We start from the raw sequence: 14,889 nt of genomic DNA, 5'->3' as shown, positions 1-14,889 counted from the left end.
AACTCAGGAAGTCAGCAAACCTACTCCATATTTCAGCTGGCAAAGATTTAAATAACAAATGAAAGCTCAACAATAAAAAAACACTATATTGCTGAAGATGTGGAGAGAACTTGGAAAAAGAAATAAAGTTAAACTGGACATCAAAATTAGTGAAAAATACACTCACTTATTATTCCATTGGTTTGGATGCAAAAGACAACCATATCTGGCCAGCCAAAATGAATAAATAACTCTAAAACTAAAAATATAAAGAGAAAGAGTCCAAGCAACTATTTCAGTATTATTAAAGCAGGTAAAGCAGAAGGTCTCTAATGATAGTAAGTTACAGCTGTCAGTGGGTAGAAAAGAATGGCTTTTCTGGAACAGATTAGAAACCTCAGTTTTGAGATCCAATCTTTTAACTATCTCAATTTATTTATGAGTAAAAGAAGGATCTTGTGCAATGCATGTCCTCAGAAAAAATAGTACAGCATACTAATTCATACCTACAAATAAAACCATCCTAGATAGTAAGCCTTTTCTGTTCCATCAATAGTCTCAGAAGGCTGAAACAGATGTGAGAATCCTCCACTTTTTGACAAGTGGTCATAAAAAAACATATTATTCTTTTTCTTTTTAAACCACATTGTGACTTAGGCACCACATTTCTATTCATAAAAGTTGCTAGGTTACCTTTTGTGTTTTGCTCTGAGTTACCTTCGAAGAGCTTTACAAGATGCCTAGTCAGGCTTATAATTTTACTAAACAATGCTTTTCTTTGGGAAACAAGCTCTCTGGATAGTTACTCCCATCAAATTGGTTCAGTTTAATATACTAATAATTTCCAGAGGCCAGGTATATGCAGTTGGTAACTACGAGGGATGGAGGCTTAAAAGTAGAACTTAGAAGATTAAATATATTCTTTCACGAATACTTCCACAGAACCATAAAGAACAGTTCTATCCCTTGCAATGTACCCTTTAAAAATTTTTTTATTGATTGAATTTCAAGAGAGAGAGGAAGAGGGAACAAGAGAGAGAGACAGAGAAACATAGATTTGTTGTCCTACCCATTTATGCACTCATTGATTGATTCTTGTATGCACCCTGACTGGGAATCAAACCTGCAACCTTGGCATATCAAGACAATACTCCAACAAACTGAGTTACCCAGCCAGGGCTGCAATGTACCTTTTAGAAGCATACTGCTGCCCTTTGTTGTGAAACAATCTCTAAAGCTAAAGCTCTCTATCAATTTTCATCACTTTTTTTAATCCTCACCCAAGGAGAGAAAGAAAGGGGTGGGCGCAGGGGACGGGAGAAAAGAGATGGAGAGAGAAATACCTATATGAGAGAGAAACACTGATGGGCTGTGTTCCATACATGCCTGGACCAGGAATTGAACCTGCAGCCCTCTGGTGTACAGAATGATGCTCCAACCAATGAGCCACCTGGTCAGTGCCCAATTTTCATCATTTTAATCTCTTGTAAATCAGAATAGAATCTAGATTAGTTTGTACCCTACCAACCAGATGGAGTGCAAAGAATGATCTGAAACTCTGTTAAATCACTGATATGAGATGAACTTAAAACATTACAATTTTCACGACTTTTTCCACCCTGGGGTCAAGCCTATTACCAGGAAACTCTTGAGTCAGGATACAATATTGATTTTAAATTTCCCCATTTTTTCAGACATTCAGGGAAAGAAAACTTCTCATTTACCAACTAATGTCAGATAGTCTTTTGTATTTCTCAAAAACTATTTTTTAATTTTATTTTTCAGTTACAGCAGTTTACATTCAATATTATTTTATATTAGTTTCAGGCGTACGGCATAGTGGTTAGCAAAATGTTCTTTAAAAATATATTTATTTTTTAGACAGAGGGGAAGGGAGAAAGAGAAGGAGAGAAACATCAATGTGTGGTTGCTTCTCGCGTACCCCCCTACTAGGGACCTGGCCCACAACCCAGGCATGTGCCCTCCTGACTGGGAATCAAACCAGTGACCTTTTGGTTCACAGGCTACTGCTCAATCCATTGAGCCACACCAGTCAGGGCAGAATGTTCTTTATAAATTTCAATTCTTCATGATTCAGAAATACATTACTTCTTGGTTCTGCTTCACTAGAATCAAAGTATCTGAATTCTCTCACCATCATTTCATGTAAGTTCAATCTATGTTGTATATTTAAGGTCTTGTTTTTCTCCACTGTTTACGGGTTCAAATATAATTTGCTACTGTGAAAATACATATTGCTCTGGAAAAACAATCACATTATTAGCACTTTTTTTTTTCAGGAAAGAATGAGTATTTGACAGGATGTATATGTCTTATTAATTCAAGGCATACAAGTAGAATACAAACCAAATCCTGTTTCAACAAATTCCAATGTTCTAAAAACCTTGGAATAATGATGGCCCATAAAAATGCAATACAACATTATGGTCTCTAGCCTTTAGTGTAAGGCACTCAGTAAAATATAGCTCTAAATAGTTCTGAGGGACATATGGATGCCAAGAGATTCTAACATAGGGAAGCAGATACTGAACATCTAAGTTATTAAAGATTCAATAACAGGAAGTGTTAATCTACCTTCGTATCAGTACTTCCTGGTTCCCCATTTATACCTGTAGACAATTCACACATATGGTGAGCAGGTTGTATAATGTTCATGTATAAAAATTTACACAAAGTTGCCCTGGCTAGTGTGGCTCAGTGGATTGAGTGCTGGTCTGCGAACCGAAAGGCCGCCAATTTGATTCCCAGTCAAGGCACGTGCTTGGGTTGTGGGCCAGGTCCCCAGTTGGGGTTGCATGCAAGGCAACCACACGTTGATGCTTTTCTCCCTCTTTCTCCCTCCCTTCCGCTCTCTCTAAAAAGAAATACAATTTTTAAAAAATTTACCAAAAGTTGCCAAGGTCCAGGACTGCCCAAAGTTTAATAGTCTCTTTAAAATTTATAATGATAGGATTCAATCTATACAATGTAAACATCTCTAATATGTCTTTATTGTTAAAAAAGTATGAATTTACATATCAACTACTTAAAAAGAAAATTAATTTCTTCATAATTTAAAAAGCATAACCTAAATATGATCATTTATCCTCTTCCTCTTAGAGCAGGTTTCGTAAAAAGTGATTTATTTTTACAAACTTCAATTAAAAATTTGAGTTGATGACATTAAAAACAGGGACCAGGCATTCTATTAGCAAAATCCTAAATCAAATTTGAACGCTCATACAGATTCTTTTCTATGAACTCAGTACTTTATAAACAGCCTGTGAGAAGAGTGTAGGCTCTACAGAAGTCTAATAAACTCCAAATGAATAAGGCTATCAAAAAATAAAGTAAAATAAAATAAAAAGATTTAAAAAACTCTATGTGGATAACTGAAAATTTAAAGAGCATGCAGAGATTCTAATGAATGGCTATGTTCATGAAGAACATATTATATTGAAGTGGGTGTTTGGCGGCCTTTGCTTCTTGCAGCCAAGATTTGTAAATCATGAATCAGAAAGGCTTTTGCAATACCTTTAGTTAAACTCACTTCTGCATTTGATACCAGGGTAATACACTCCTGTCCAGTCTGTATGTTTGAAAGAAAATTTTCATTCTTTTCCCAAAAGGATTTTAATTAAAAGAAGAGAAAACCACCCTGGCTGGTGTGGCTTAGTGGACTGAGTACCAGCCTAAAAACCAAAGGGTTGCCAGTTCAATTCCCAGTCAGGGCACATGCTTGGGTGGTGGGCCAGGTCCCCAGTAGGGGTGCAGAAGAGGCAATCACACAGTGATATTTCTCTCCCTCCCTTCCTCTAAGAATGAATAAATGGAATCTTTAAAAAAAGGGGGGGGGGCAAATTCTCTATACAAGCTTTATATATAATCCATGTGCCAAATGATTTAACTACAGGCCCAATGTCATTTCACACAAGCCTTGACTCTGGCTCCTTCAGCAGTTTTACTTATTCATTCAAATAACCAATATTTACTGATTGCATTCTATGTACCATGTATAAAGCACTGTGGGCAATAAAAAGATATGTATCATATTCTCAACATTTAAACTGCTTCAATTTCAAATAAGATAAAGAAGACTATGAGTGAAATCCATACACAACTTTCAGATTTCTTCCTGAAAAGTTTTCTTACATAAAAATTATTTTTCATGTGAAAGATAGGTGCAACTGGTACATGGATAGAGTGGCACCCCCGAAAAAAAATATATATATATATACATACATATATGTGTGATCAAAAAAACAATCTTGAATTTAAAATTAATATACAGTGAAAAAATTGTGGTAGAAATCTTCATTTCCATTTTTCTACCTTTAATTATTTACTTGTATTATATGTGAAAAAAATTGATAACCTTCATTTAATAATTACATTGGACTGAAATAAAATACAGACTTTCAGAATCAGAACCGATATATAATAAAAAGTTTGCTCACTTCATTCTCTCTCATAAACATTCTTAAAGATAGCCACAAATATTGAACTAAGCACTGAATGTTCTTATTTTATCCTTCATTCCCAATCTGAAATACAGAAATCCTATGTGCCATTTATCAACATCATTCCATATCTGAAAATTTGCACTCTACATGACCCACAGTAGGTAGAATCAAGTTACTTGGTTAGCTAAATAAACATTTCAAAACAAAGATTCTTAGCCACACTAATATTGTGCTAGTCACTATATAAATTAATATTTGAAGTTCTTGTGGGTAAATAATGCCCTAGGGTCCCTCTGGATGATTTTCAACTGACAATATTACTTTTCCAACAAAAACTATAAAAACATATAGCCTGTATCTATAAGTATATTGTGTACCTCAAACAAACTTTTCTACATAAATTTTGGGTTCTATTCTTTTCCTTTGTAGTTCTCAGGATGTGGCAGAATTCATAAATACCTATTAATATTTTTAAAAGCATGTGGAATTTTTCTATAAAACCAGATTTACCACCATGATTAGTACTGGAGTCATTCTTTTAAATAGTTCCTTTCTTTCCTCCTTCATTTACTGCACTTGCACCTTCTTAAAAGCACAGATGGTAGTATGGAAAAATATAGACCTAAAGGGCTGAAATGTATCACTGTTCAAATTACCTATGTCATTTGGAAAGCAATGGAGGGTTGGGAATTGGTCTAGGATACACGATCAGTGGTGCTTATTTTTGTGCTTACAACAAAAGTTCAGTGCAGTGAACTAAACTCATATCCTAAAGAACAAGAGGGAAGGGTCTCAGTAGGAAAAAAACGGTAAAACAAACACTGTCATGGCATATGTCACTGCTAAATCATGTTTGGTGGTACTTGCCTAGCTATTCCTGCCAAGAAGTTAAATAAATGTATTTCCTAATGCCTTCCATAAAATCAGACTCATGCTTCATAATCATTCAATCAGTTCTCAATACTCAGAAGACACATTAAAATTAGAGCTTTTCCCATCACCCCATTGTAAATTTATATTCTAATTAGTAAATATTCTACATATTGTTCTTGTGCTTCCTATAGAATAACTTTTTTTAAGGAAAACTTTTTTTATATATATTTTTTTAATTTTTACTTTCTTTTTGTTTAAAGATTTTATTTATCTCTAGAGAGAGAAAGGAGGGAGATAGAGATAGAAAGAGAGATAGAGAGATAGAGAGAGAGAGAGAGAGAGAGAGAGAGAGAGAGAGAGAGAGAGAGAAACATCAATGTGTGGTTGCTGGGGGTCATGGCCTGCAACCCAGGAATGTACCCTGGCTGGGAATCGAACCTGCGACACTTTGGTTCGCCCCCGCGCTCAATCCACTGAGCTACGCCAGCCAGGGCTAAGGAAAACTTTTTTGATATAGTTTATTTTTCTCCTAGATCAGGAGGGGAAAAAAAACAGCTATAAAAGACATTTTAGGCACCACTGACGATATTCAATATTATTTATATTATGTTATTGATATTATTAGAGACATACTAAAGCACTCCAGAAGTGTCAAATATCAACAGTTAAAGCAAATGTGGCAAAAAGTTAACAACTGGTAAATCTAGGTGAAGCATATAAGGGTGTTAATTGTATCATTCTAAAGTTTTTAGAAGTTTCAATATTGCCCTGGCCGGTTGGCTTAGTTGGTTGGAGCGCAGTCCCGTAACTTAAGGGTAGCAGGTTCAATTCTGGTCAGGGCACATTCTGGGTTCAGTCCCCAGTTCCAGTGAATACGGGAGGCAACCAGTTGATGCTTCCCTCTTGAATGAATGTTTCTCTCTCCCTTCCTCTATCTAAAAAACAGTGGAAAAATGTCCTTTGGTGAGGATAAAAAAAAAAAAACTTTCAACATAAAAATTTAAGGAGAAAAATGCTACTTTTAAAAATTGAATCAGAATTAGCCTTATCAGTAAATAACATGAGAAAAAGAGTTACCTTTTGTAATTCTTCCTAAGTAATGTCATAAATAAGGACTTTTCCACTGAAAACTGATCAAAGGCATTTCCTATTCATAAAAGCATTGTAAATAGCCATGCATTAGAGTAGTTTTAACAAAGTTTGAGAACAAAAAATGTATTACACTTAGATCAAGCAGGTTAAGTTTTCTCAGTTAACTGTGGGACTTACCTATCCATGTCATCTTCTCCAAGTAGTAAGGGTGGGAGGGGCAGAGGAGGCAACGTTGATGTTTTTAGGTGTGGAATAGCAGCTGTTACAGATAATTGAGTCTTCATAGAAACCTGTACAGGGGGCTGAGAATTTGCCTGAGAGGACAGAGCAGATGTCCTTGGGTGAGTAGAAGGGGGCAAAGCCGAAGTGCTAGAAACAGGAACCTGACTAAATGCTGGTTGGGGAGGAGGCAGAGGTGGTTGCTGTGGAACAGCTGGTAGTGGAGGTAAAGGTGGCAAAGGGGGTGTCTGAGGTGGAGGGGTAGTAGTTGGTAAAGGAGGTGGAGAAGAAACTGTGGGGAGAGGCGGAAGGGTCTCCTTTTCTGATGTCTCTGTCTCTTTTGGAGTAACAATCTCCTCCTTCAACACCATTGGTTTAGAGTCTTTTGTTCCCTCTACTTTCAAATCTTTAAGAACAGGATGCTTCTCAGAGTTCTCATCCACCTTTACTTTCCCTGTATCTAAAGAATTTTTGGCCTCTGCATTTAGATGTGTTACATTCACTAGTTCAGTATCTGGGGCAGATTTTTCCAATTTTAAACCTCTGGGTAACTTTTTAGACTCCAAACCTGTATCCTTAGCTTCTACTGAACTGTTCTCTTTTCTAGCCAAAATAATAGGTGAACCCTTGGATTCCTTTCCATCCATTTTTGCTGCAGCAGCAGCTGCTGCTCTTTCCTTCTTCTTCCTACTGAGTTCAGCTCCCAAGCTGGAGTTCAATGGAAGCCTGACAGGTGAGATACTGGAATGTCGACTACGTGACCCGGATCTCTTCTTTTTACTATGAGAAGATGAGTGTCTTGAATATGCGGGACTTCTACTTCTAGACTTCAAGGATTTCCTAATGGAAAAAGAAAAAGGCAATTTAATGAACAGGCAATAGCAATATAAAAGCAAATACATCAGTTATGGAAAACTGTAACTTAAAAAACCCACTTTTGCCCTGGCTGGTGTAGCTCAGTGGACAGGGTACTGGCCTGTGGACCAAAAAGTTGAGGGTTTGATTTCAGTCAGGGCATATGACTGAGTTTCAGGCCAGGTTCCCAGTTGGGGGCCTGAAAGAGGCAACTGATCACACATTAATGTTTCTCTCCCTCTCTTTCTCCCTCCCCCTCCATCTAAAAAGAAATAAATAAAATATTAAAAAAGAAAAAAAAAACAAAAAACAAGCAAAACCCACTTTTGAGCCCTGGCCAGGCAGCTCAGCTGGTTAGAGTGTTGTCCCATGCACCAAGGTTGCAGGCTCCATCTGGGATCAGGACACATACAAGAAGTAACCAATGAATGCTTAAATAAATTTGAACAACCCATCAATGTTTCTCTCTCTCTCCCTTTCTCTCTCTTTCTCTAAAATTCAATAAAAAAAAAATTTTAAGTCCCACTTTGAGTAAGTTAGCAATCTTAAAAACAGATTAGGTATCAAGCCCTGGCTGACGTAGCCCAGTGGACTGAGCTCGAGCTGCGAACCAAAGTGTCACAGGTTTGATTCCCAGCCAGGGTACATGCCTGGGTTGCAGGCCATAACCCCCAGCAAACGCACATTGATGTTTCTCTTTCTCTTTCTCTCTCTCTCCCCCCCGCCCCCCCTTACCTCTCTAAAAATAAATAAATAAAATCTTTTAAAAAATAGATTAGGTATCAAATAATAATAAACTAATATTGGTTCATTAATTATAACAAATGTCCCATACTAATGTAAGATATTAATAATGGGGAAACTGGGTACCAGGACATGTAAGAACTCGGTGCTATCTTCACAATTTTTCTGTGAATCTAAAAATATTCTTAAAAAGTTTATTTAAAAAATAGATTAGGACAAAATCCTGTATAACAATACATTTCAATCCATATAACACTAAAAACTATTTAACTTAAGGAAGGCAGATTGGTATGTTTCCCCATGCTAGAAAATAACTATATTCACAATATTTACTTTTAGAATTTTGGTTTAAATTTCTCATAAAGTAAAAACGTAAGTCATACTTTATACTAAAGGTGGGTTATATTAATTAGGAAATTAAAAGCACCATAATTTGCATAACCTCACCAAAATGTAAATTTTTTAACTACAGAACTATTTAATGGACAGATCCCAGGAAAATATTTTTTCTTGTAGCCTCAGTTTATAATTAAGTTGTGCCTATACTAAACAAACCCCCAAAATGTAAGAGTTAGACCTTAACAAAATATATAAACTAGAGAAACTGTCTTACCAAAATAATTTATTAGAAGTTCCCAAAAATATAATGGCTTCTGGTACTTTCAAATATATAAAATGATTTCTACTCAACCTTTTAGAAACTCATAAAACAAAGTATTATTATTATTACTACTATTATTTTTAAATCCTTACCCAAGGATATATTTATTGATTTTAGAGGCAAAGGGAGAAAGAGAAACATCGATCAGTTGTATATTGTATGTGCTCCGACCAGGGATGGAAACCAGAGCCCTACAACCTTTTTCGTGTATAGAATGATGCTCCAACCAACCAAGCAACCCAGCTAGGGGAAGCAAGATATTACTGCATTTTATTTTCATTAAGGAAGGATTGGGAAGTGAAATCTAATCTATGAGGCAGATCATTCTCAATTGAAACCCAACTCTTACTAATTTTTTTGCTTTTTAATATAGGCTAATGTGCTTAGGTTTCATGGTGAAGGGGGGGTGAAATTATCACTATAAGTGTAATTGAACAAAACTAAATTTGCCCAGTAGTCCAAAACAAATTGTTTTCATTCCAGATCTTCAGTATCTCTCTTCATCTTTAATCATCGGTAAGACTATCATGAATCAAAATGTTTCAAAACAAATAGCATATATCTGTAGGGGAAACAACTCATGATGTTAATTGTGGTTTTCTTACTGTTCTTTGGAAATTTGCTCTGAGAGCTTAGTTAAAATACGAAGTCGTTATTAGATTCAAAGTACTCAAAACAATAATGACAGCATACATATGAAATGAGGATACAAACTATTGAAAGTAGTTAAGTGGATTTACCAAATACCCACTTACCTTTAAGAAAACTAATACATCTCTTGTAAAAAAACTAGCTGAAACAAGAGGTTTTCTCTGAATTATAGCTGGGACAAAACTAACACCTCTATCCCAGGAGAAACTTCTAAAATCCCAAACACTAAGTAATGCCAGAAACCATGCTATACAAAGTATTGTCTCGATAATCTTTCAACTCAACTAAATCCTAAGGAACTTTCCTAAACACCCTTGAATTTCTGAATAGAAGCCTATTGTTAATGGGACATCTAGATGGGCCATATAGTTAAGGTATTTTTATGATACAAATGCTATATTTGAGATCCAGACTCACTCTTCAGAGGAATAAAAAAAGGGGTGGGGGAATGACAACAAATAGGTAAATTGAGACAATAAAAAATTTGTCCTCAAAAACAAATGTATTTTTCTGCCCTGGCTGGTATGGTTCAGGGGATTGAGGGCCAGCCTGAGAACCAAGGGGTTGCTGGTTTGATTCCCAGTCAGGACACATGCCTGGGTTTGGGGCCAGGCTTCCTGGTAGGGGGCTCAGGAGAGGCAGCCACACATTGATGTTTCTCTCCCTCCCTTCTTTCCTCTAAAAATAAATGGATAAAATCTTTTTTTTTAATGTATTTTTCCCCTGAATTAAGTGAGGTTCCACCCATCTAAAATGAAACTGCTACTATTAATCACTACTAATTTGGAAAATGCAATGACCTTGCATTTCTGCCAAAGCATTTTGTCTTTTCAATTTTGACTGGACTCCGGGTGGGTGTCAGGAGGTGGGTATAAGGGCACTAAATGATAATGTAAAAAAATACAATAAAAAACTCATTAAAAAGTAAAAATATAAAAATGTTGACTCTCTCCCAAATAAAAAACACATAGAATATCATAGAAAGGACCTGTATGTTCCTCTACTCTTACACTAAGAAATTTTTGTACTTAACTGTTTGGAATTCCAATGAATGAGGAAAAATACGTAATACACAACACAAACATATGATGGTCTTTACCAATCAACTAAAAATGTGCACACAACTCTAGGATTATTATATAGTGCTTATATTTGTGCCCTATACCATTTAGTGTGTCTCTTCTTTCTTGATTTTTTTTTTTACCATTCCTACTCTAGTTCCAATTAAGTGAATAGAAGACAGAACTTGAGATATAAATTCAAAAGGAATCACTGCAAAGCCATAGTTCTTACTGAAACTTGTTTTAGTGTTTTAACCTAAACGTACTTCTATATTCCCAAACTCCACAACAATATAAATTCTCAGAATAGCCTTACTAAACTACTCCCTCAAGAAAACAAATATTCTGAGAATACTTCTTAGGGTTCCTTAAAAAACTAAACAACTTTACAAATAGTACACTCTTAAGACATCCATTTCCCTGTACATAAATTTTATTTCTCATTAGTAATGAACTCTAGCTAATAGTATTCCTGTTAAAACATTTATAGAGAAGTACACTGATGTCAGCAACTTACTTTGAGATAAATCAAAAGATGGATTGACAGAAACATAGACACTCGTAGACATAAAACATATAGCAAACATTAATTGCAGAATGCAAGTGGTACAAAGCTCTGGCCAAGTAGCTCAGCTGGTTAGAGCATCATCCTGATACACCAAGGTGTGGGTTAGATTCCAGGTCAGTACACATACAAGAATTAACCAATGAATGCATCAAGTGGAACAACAAAATTAATGTTTCTTTCTATATCTAAAAAAATCAATTAAAAATTTTTTAACCAATACAGATGGTACATTTATGGGTCCTCACTACAATTCTTTTAACTTTTCTGTGTTTGAAAAATTATAATAAAATGGAGGAAAAAAGACTAAGGAACTTCAGCCCCTGACAGCTAGAAACTCTGCAGCTTGATCTGTTCAAACTAGTTTATGAATAATTATATAACTTTAAGTCAGCAAAAAATTACTCATATTGGCATATAAAAGATATGCACAGGTTTTTTTCAGATTAGAATAATTTCTCTATTGGTATTCAACAACAACATTTTCCTTTCTCATAGAATTTACTGACTGGCTCCAGGTACCTGGCACTGTGCTATGAACTCCATATTTACTAATTTAATACTCACAACAACTCTAAAAGTTGGTGGTTATTATTCCCATTTTACACATGAAAAAACTCAGACATGGAGAAATTAAAGTATTTGCCAAAGGACACAAAGGAAGATTAGGATTCCACTCAGGTATAACTCCTACGCCCATATTCTTTTGTGGGCAAAAGTGAGTCCATAAAGGAGGTACATCTCATCATCTACAAACAAGAACACAGTTTCCTGTTCATTCTAACAATTAAATTTCAAACTAACATGGCTTTCTTGGAAAAATAACACAGTAAGGGCACTATAAACATTTTTTAGAGAAAGCCTTTGAAAATTGCCACTGGTCAGAGTAGGTCAATGGTAATGCTGTAAAGAAAATCAAATTATCATTGGAGCCAATTTTCGCTAGGCTCTACCATCAAAAGGAAAAAGGACTAATCAGCTGAATTTCAACTAGAAATATCTGTGAAAAGACAGGAGTCTTTTGTAAGCTATCAAGTTATTGTCAATTAGGAAATAAACAAGTTTGAAGACTCAGCAAACAGAACAAATGGTAGATGAGCTAAGCAAACAGCCTCAAGATAATTCAAATTTGTCTTTAATCAGGTCCAATTAAGTCTAAAGTACTAATACCAATGTCATTTAAAATTTTAAAACAAAGCAACAGAAATAGCTAGATAAGATTTGGAAACCAGTATCAACTCCATGCATTTAACAGAAGCCTATGGTTTTTCTTACACAGGAGCTTGCAGCTGAAGATCCTGCCTCTGGAAGCACCTACCTTTAGCAGTCTTAGGCATGTAACTTTCTCCACTTCTCAAATTCTGGGTTCAGAAGAGGCCAGATTTACTCACTTGAATGACTGGCCAACAGTAAAGTGTTCTTAGCCAATAAACAAGGAAAATTTCAACAAAGCATTGCTAATTGCCAGTTCGTTATAACCCACCCTAAGAAAGGACTGTTAGGCAAATTGCTCACCTGGGGAGTGGACTCCGACTCAGAGAACGTTTGCTGGTGAAAGGGCTACTGGACCTCCTTCGACCATAGGGACTGGGTGACCTCCCACTGTAAGAGCCACTCCTTTCATAACTGGACGACCGTCTCCGGCTGTAGGGACTCACAGACCTCTGCCGTCTACTGTAGGGACTGGGTGACCGGGTGCTGGACTGGTAGGCCGAAGGCTCCTTGTAAGGTGGGCTAATAGACTGCCTTCTTGAGGTACTTCCAGGACTTTTCTTGTACGAGTCATAATTGCTGGAGGTGTGAGATCTTGGGGGACTAAGGTCATAATCTTGGCCATACGAAGCTCCTGAAGGGCTATCATCTTGCTTGGGGCTGTCAGACCATTTCCTGTGGGGACTCCTGGATCTCCGTTTGGGGCTGTCCACTGTTTTGTAACTTTTGGGTGTTTCCCTTTTCCGATGACTTTTACTCCGGTCTTTGTGCCCAGCCTTCAACTCACGTTCTTTCCGGGCCTTCTCCTTGTGCAGTTTGGATGACCTGGATTCCTTGTTGCTGCTGCTTTTGGAAATCTGTGCCTTCCCATAGTCATCATTTTCCTCATTTGAACGCTTTGAACTTCCTGATATCCGGTCCTTCATCGATCCCGACTTGCTGGAAACTTCCTGGTTTTTTTCTTTTTCTGTCTGTTTACTTTTTAGTAAATCCCGGGAACGTCTGTGCTGGTGGTGACGATGTTTGTGCAAGCGGTCACTTCGATCAGTCCCACGACGTTCATCATTCTCCCGCCTGTCTGTTTTCAAGACTATGTCGTCAGAGAAGGTGTCTGAATCAGAGCTGATGTCATCATACTCCACCAAAGGTTTGATCATTGTACCCAAAGGTGCTGCTTCGGGGGTCACCAACCCCATGTCTTTGGAGTGCTTGGACTTGTGCCGCTTGTGCTTCGACACCAAGCGGTGACGCTCTCTGCTGTTGGAGCTGCCACCTCCCGACGACGGCTGCAAAGTTCCAGAAGCTCCTCCACTCCCGTCCTTCTTGCCCCCATGTCTCTCTGGATTGGGCATCCCCTTTCCCCTGGCCTCAAAAGGGGGGAAAAGTTCCCCAGCACTCCAAAAAGTAACCCCCACCCTCCCCCCAACCCCAATCCCACGCCTACCAAAGCGCTCGTAGAAGGGGGTTGGGAGGGAAGAGACCGCGGCGCAGGCTCCTCCTCCCTCCCGACTCCTCGGCACCCTCCTACATGAGGGTGAAGGAGCCAGGGAAGAAACGAGAGTTCCTCAGCAGTGGAGTTGCGAGACAACCGGCAGCCGCTCCAGTCCGTTTGCCCTCCTCCCCACGCAGAGCCAGTCCTCAGTCCCGGGGGCCGGGGAGGTCGAGGAAGTAGGAAGCCGACGGCCCGGGGCTGTAGGGCCGACTTCAGCTCTAAAGCCCTGTGAGGACTACGCGGGCCTTCCCCCTACCCGGTAGCCCGGCTCGGGTGGCTTCCTGTCGCTCGGGTTCCGCGGCCTAGGGGCCTCACACCCCCTTTGTCCCTCGTTCCTGAGGGAGCTCCTTTTCCTGCCTCCTCCTCACCTCAACACCTCACACACTCACTCGCTCCCTCACAGACTCAGTCACACACTAGGTTAAACCGAAACGGCACTTGGAGGAGGGGGAGGGGCAATCCCAAGAAATATCGCGAGAATACTAAGCTCGCGGTATTTCGTGCTTCCCTTTCACCTCTCCCTACCGCTTGATCCAAAGGACGCGAGAGCAAGTAACGAGGACCAAACGCGATCCTCCGTATTCTCGCGATAAGCCCCTCGCTTCTCATTTGATCAAAGCTTTCTGGGATACGGAGTTGGGAGAGTTTTTTTTTATTCAAAACTTTATTGATAACTCTTTGAACAAATAGTCGGCAGACCAGCGCAAACTAATTTTTTCATACCTTTTAACTACCAGGAATGTTAGATAGGACAAAGGTCTCAAGGTCTGGGTGGTTCTTACTAAATGTTACTCTTGCTGTTAAAATGTAGCATGGTATTTTGCAAATCATCTGAGAAACTGGGTGAGCCCTGATCGGCGTGACTCAATTTCTTGGGCGTGGTCTGCAACCCGAAAGGTCCTTGGTTCGATTCTGGTGAGGGCACGTGACTGGGTCCTGGGTTGGTCAGGTAGGGGTGAATGCGAGAGGCAACCGATCCCTGTTCCACTTTTGCACCCATGTTTCTCTCCCTCTCTCCCTCC

The 14,889-nt window shown here is 38.3% G+C and overlaps 1 protein-coding gene across 9 annotated transcripts in view; it reads right to left on the bottom strand.

Moving 5' to 3' along the window:
- The window catches only part of CDK12 (cyclin dependent kinase 12), a 72,128-nt gene extending 57,837 nt beyond the window's left edge, over nt 1-14,291 (bottom strand). For all 9 annotated transcript variants that reach the window (XR_006785445.1, XR_006785443.1, XR_006785444.1 and 6 more), the window contains exons 1-2: nt 12,679-14,291; nt 6,585-7,466 (exon numbers count right to left, since the gene is read on the bottom strand). Coding sequence is in view for 2 of the 9 variants with exons in the window: in XM_045837260.1 (XP_045693216.1) it covers nt 6,585-7,466; nt 12,679-13,727 (1,931 nt within the window). In the remaining 7 variants the exon portion in view is untranslated. The remainder of the gene's footprint in view (nt 1-6,584; nt 7,467-12,678) is intronic.
- Nucleotides 14,292-14,889: the final 598 nt, after the last annotated feature.

This window comes from Phyllostomus hastatus, unplaced genomic scaffold (assembly GCF_019186645.2).
Source record: "Phyllostomus hastatus isolate PE091 unplaced genomic scaffold, TTU_PhHast_1.1 phas_contig_210, whole genome shotgun sequence".
NCBI classification, from domain to species: domain Eukaryota; kingdom Metazoa; phylum Chordata; class Mammalia; order Chiroptera; family Phyllostomidae; genus Phyllostomus; species Phyllostomus hastatus.
Note: the sequence above shows the minus strand (reverse complement) of the source record. Positions and strands in the feature narration are given on the sequence as shown.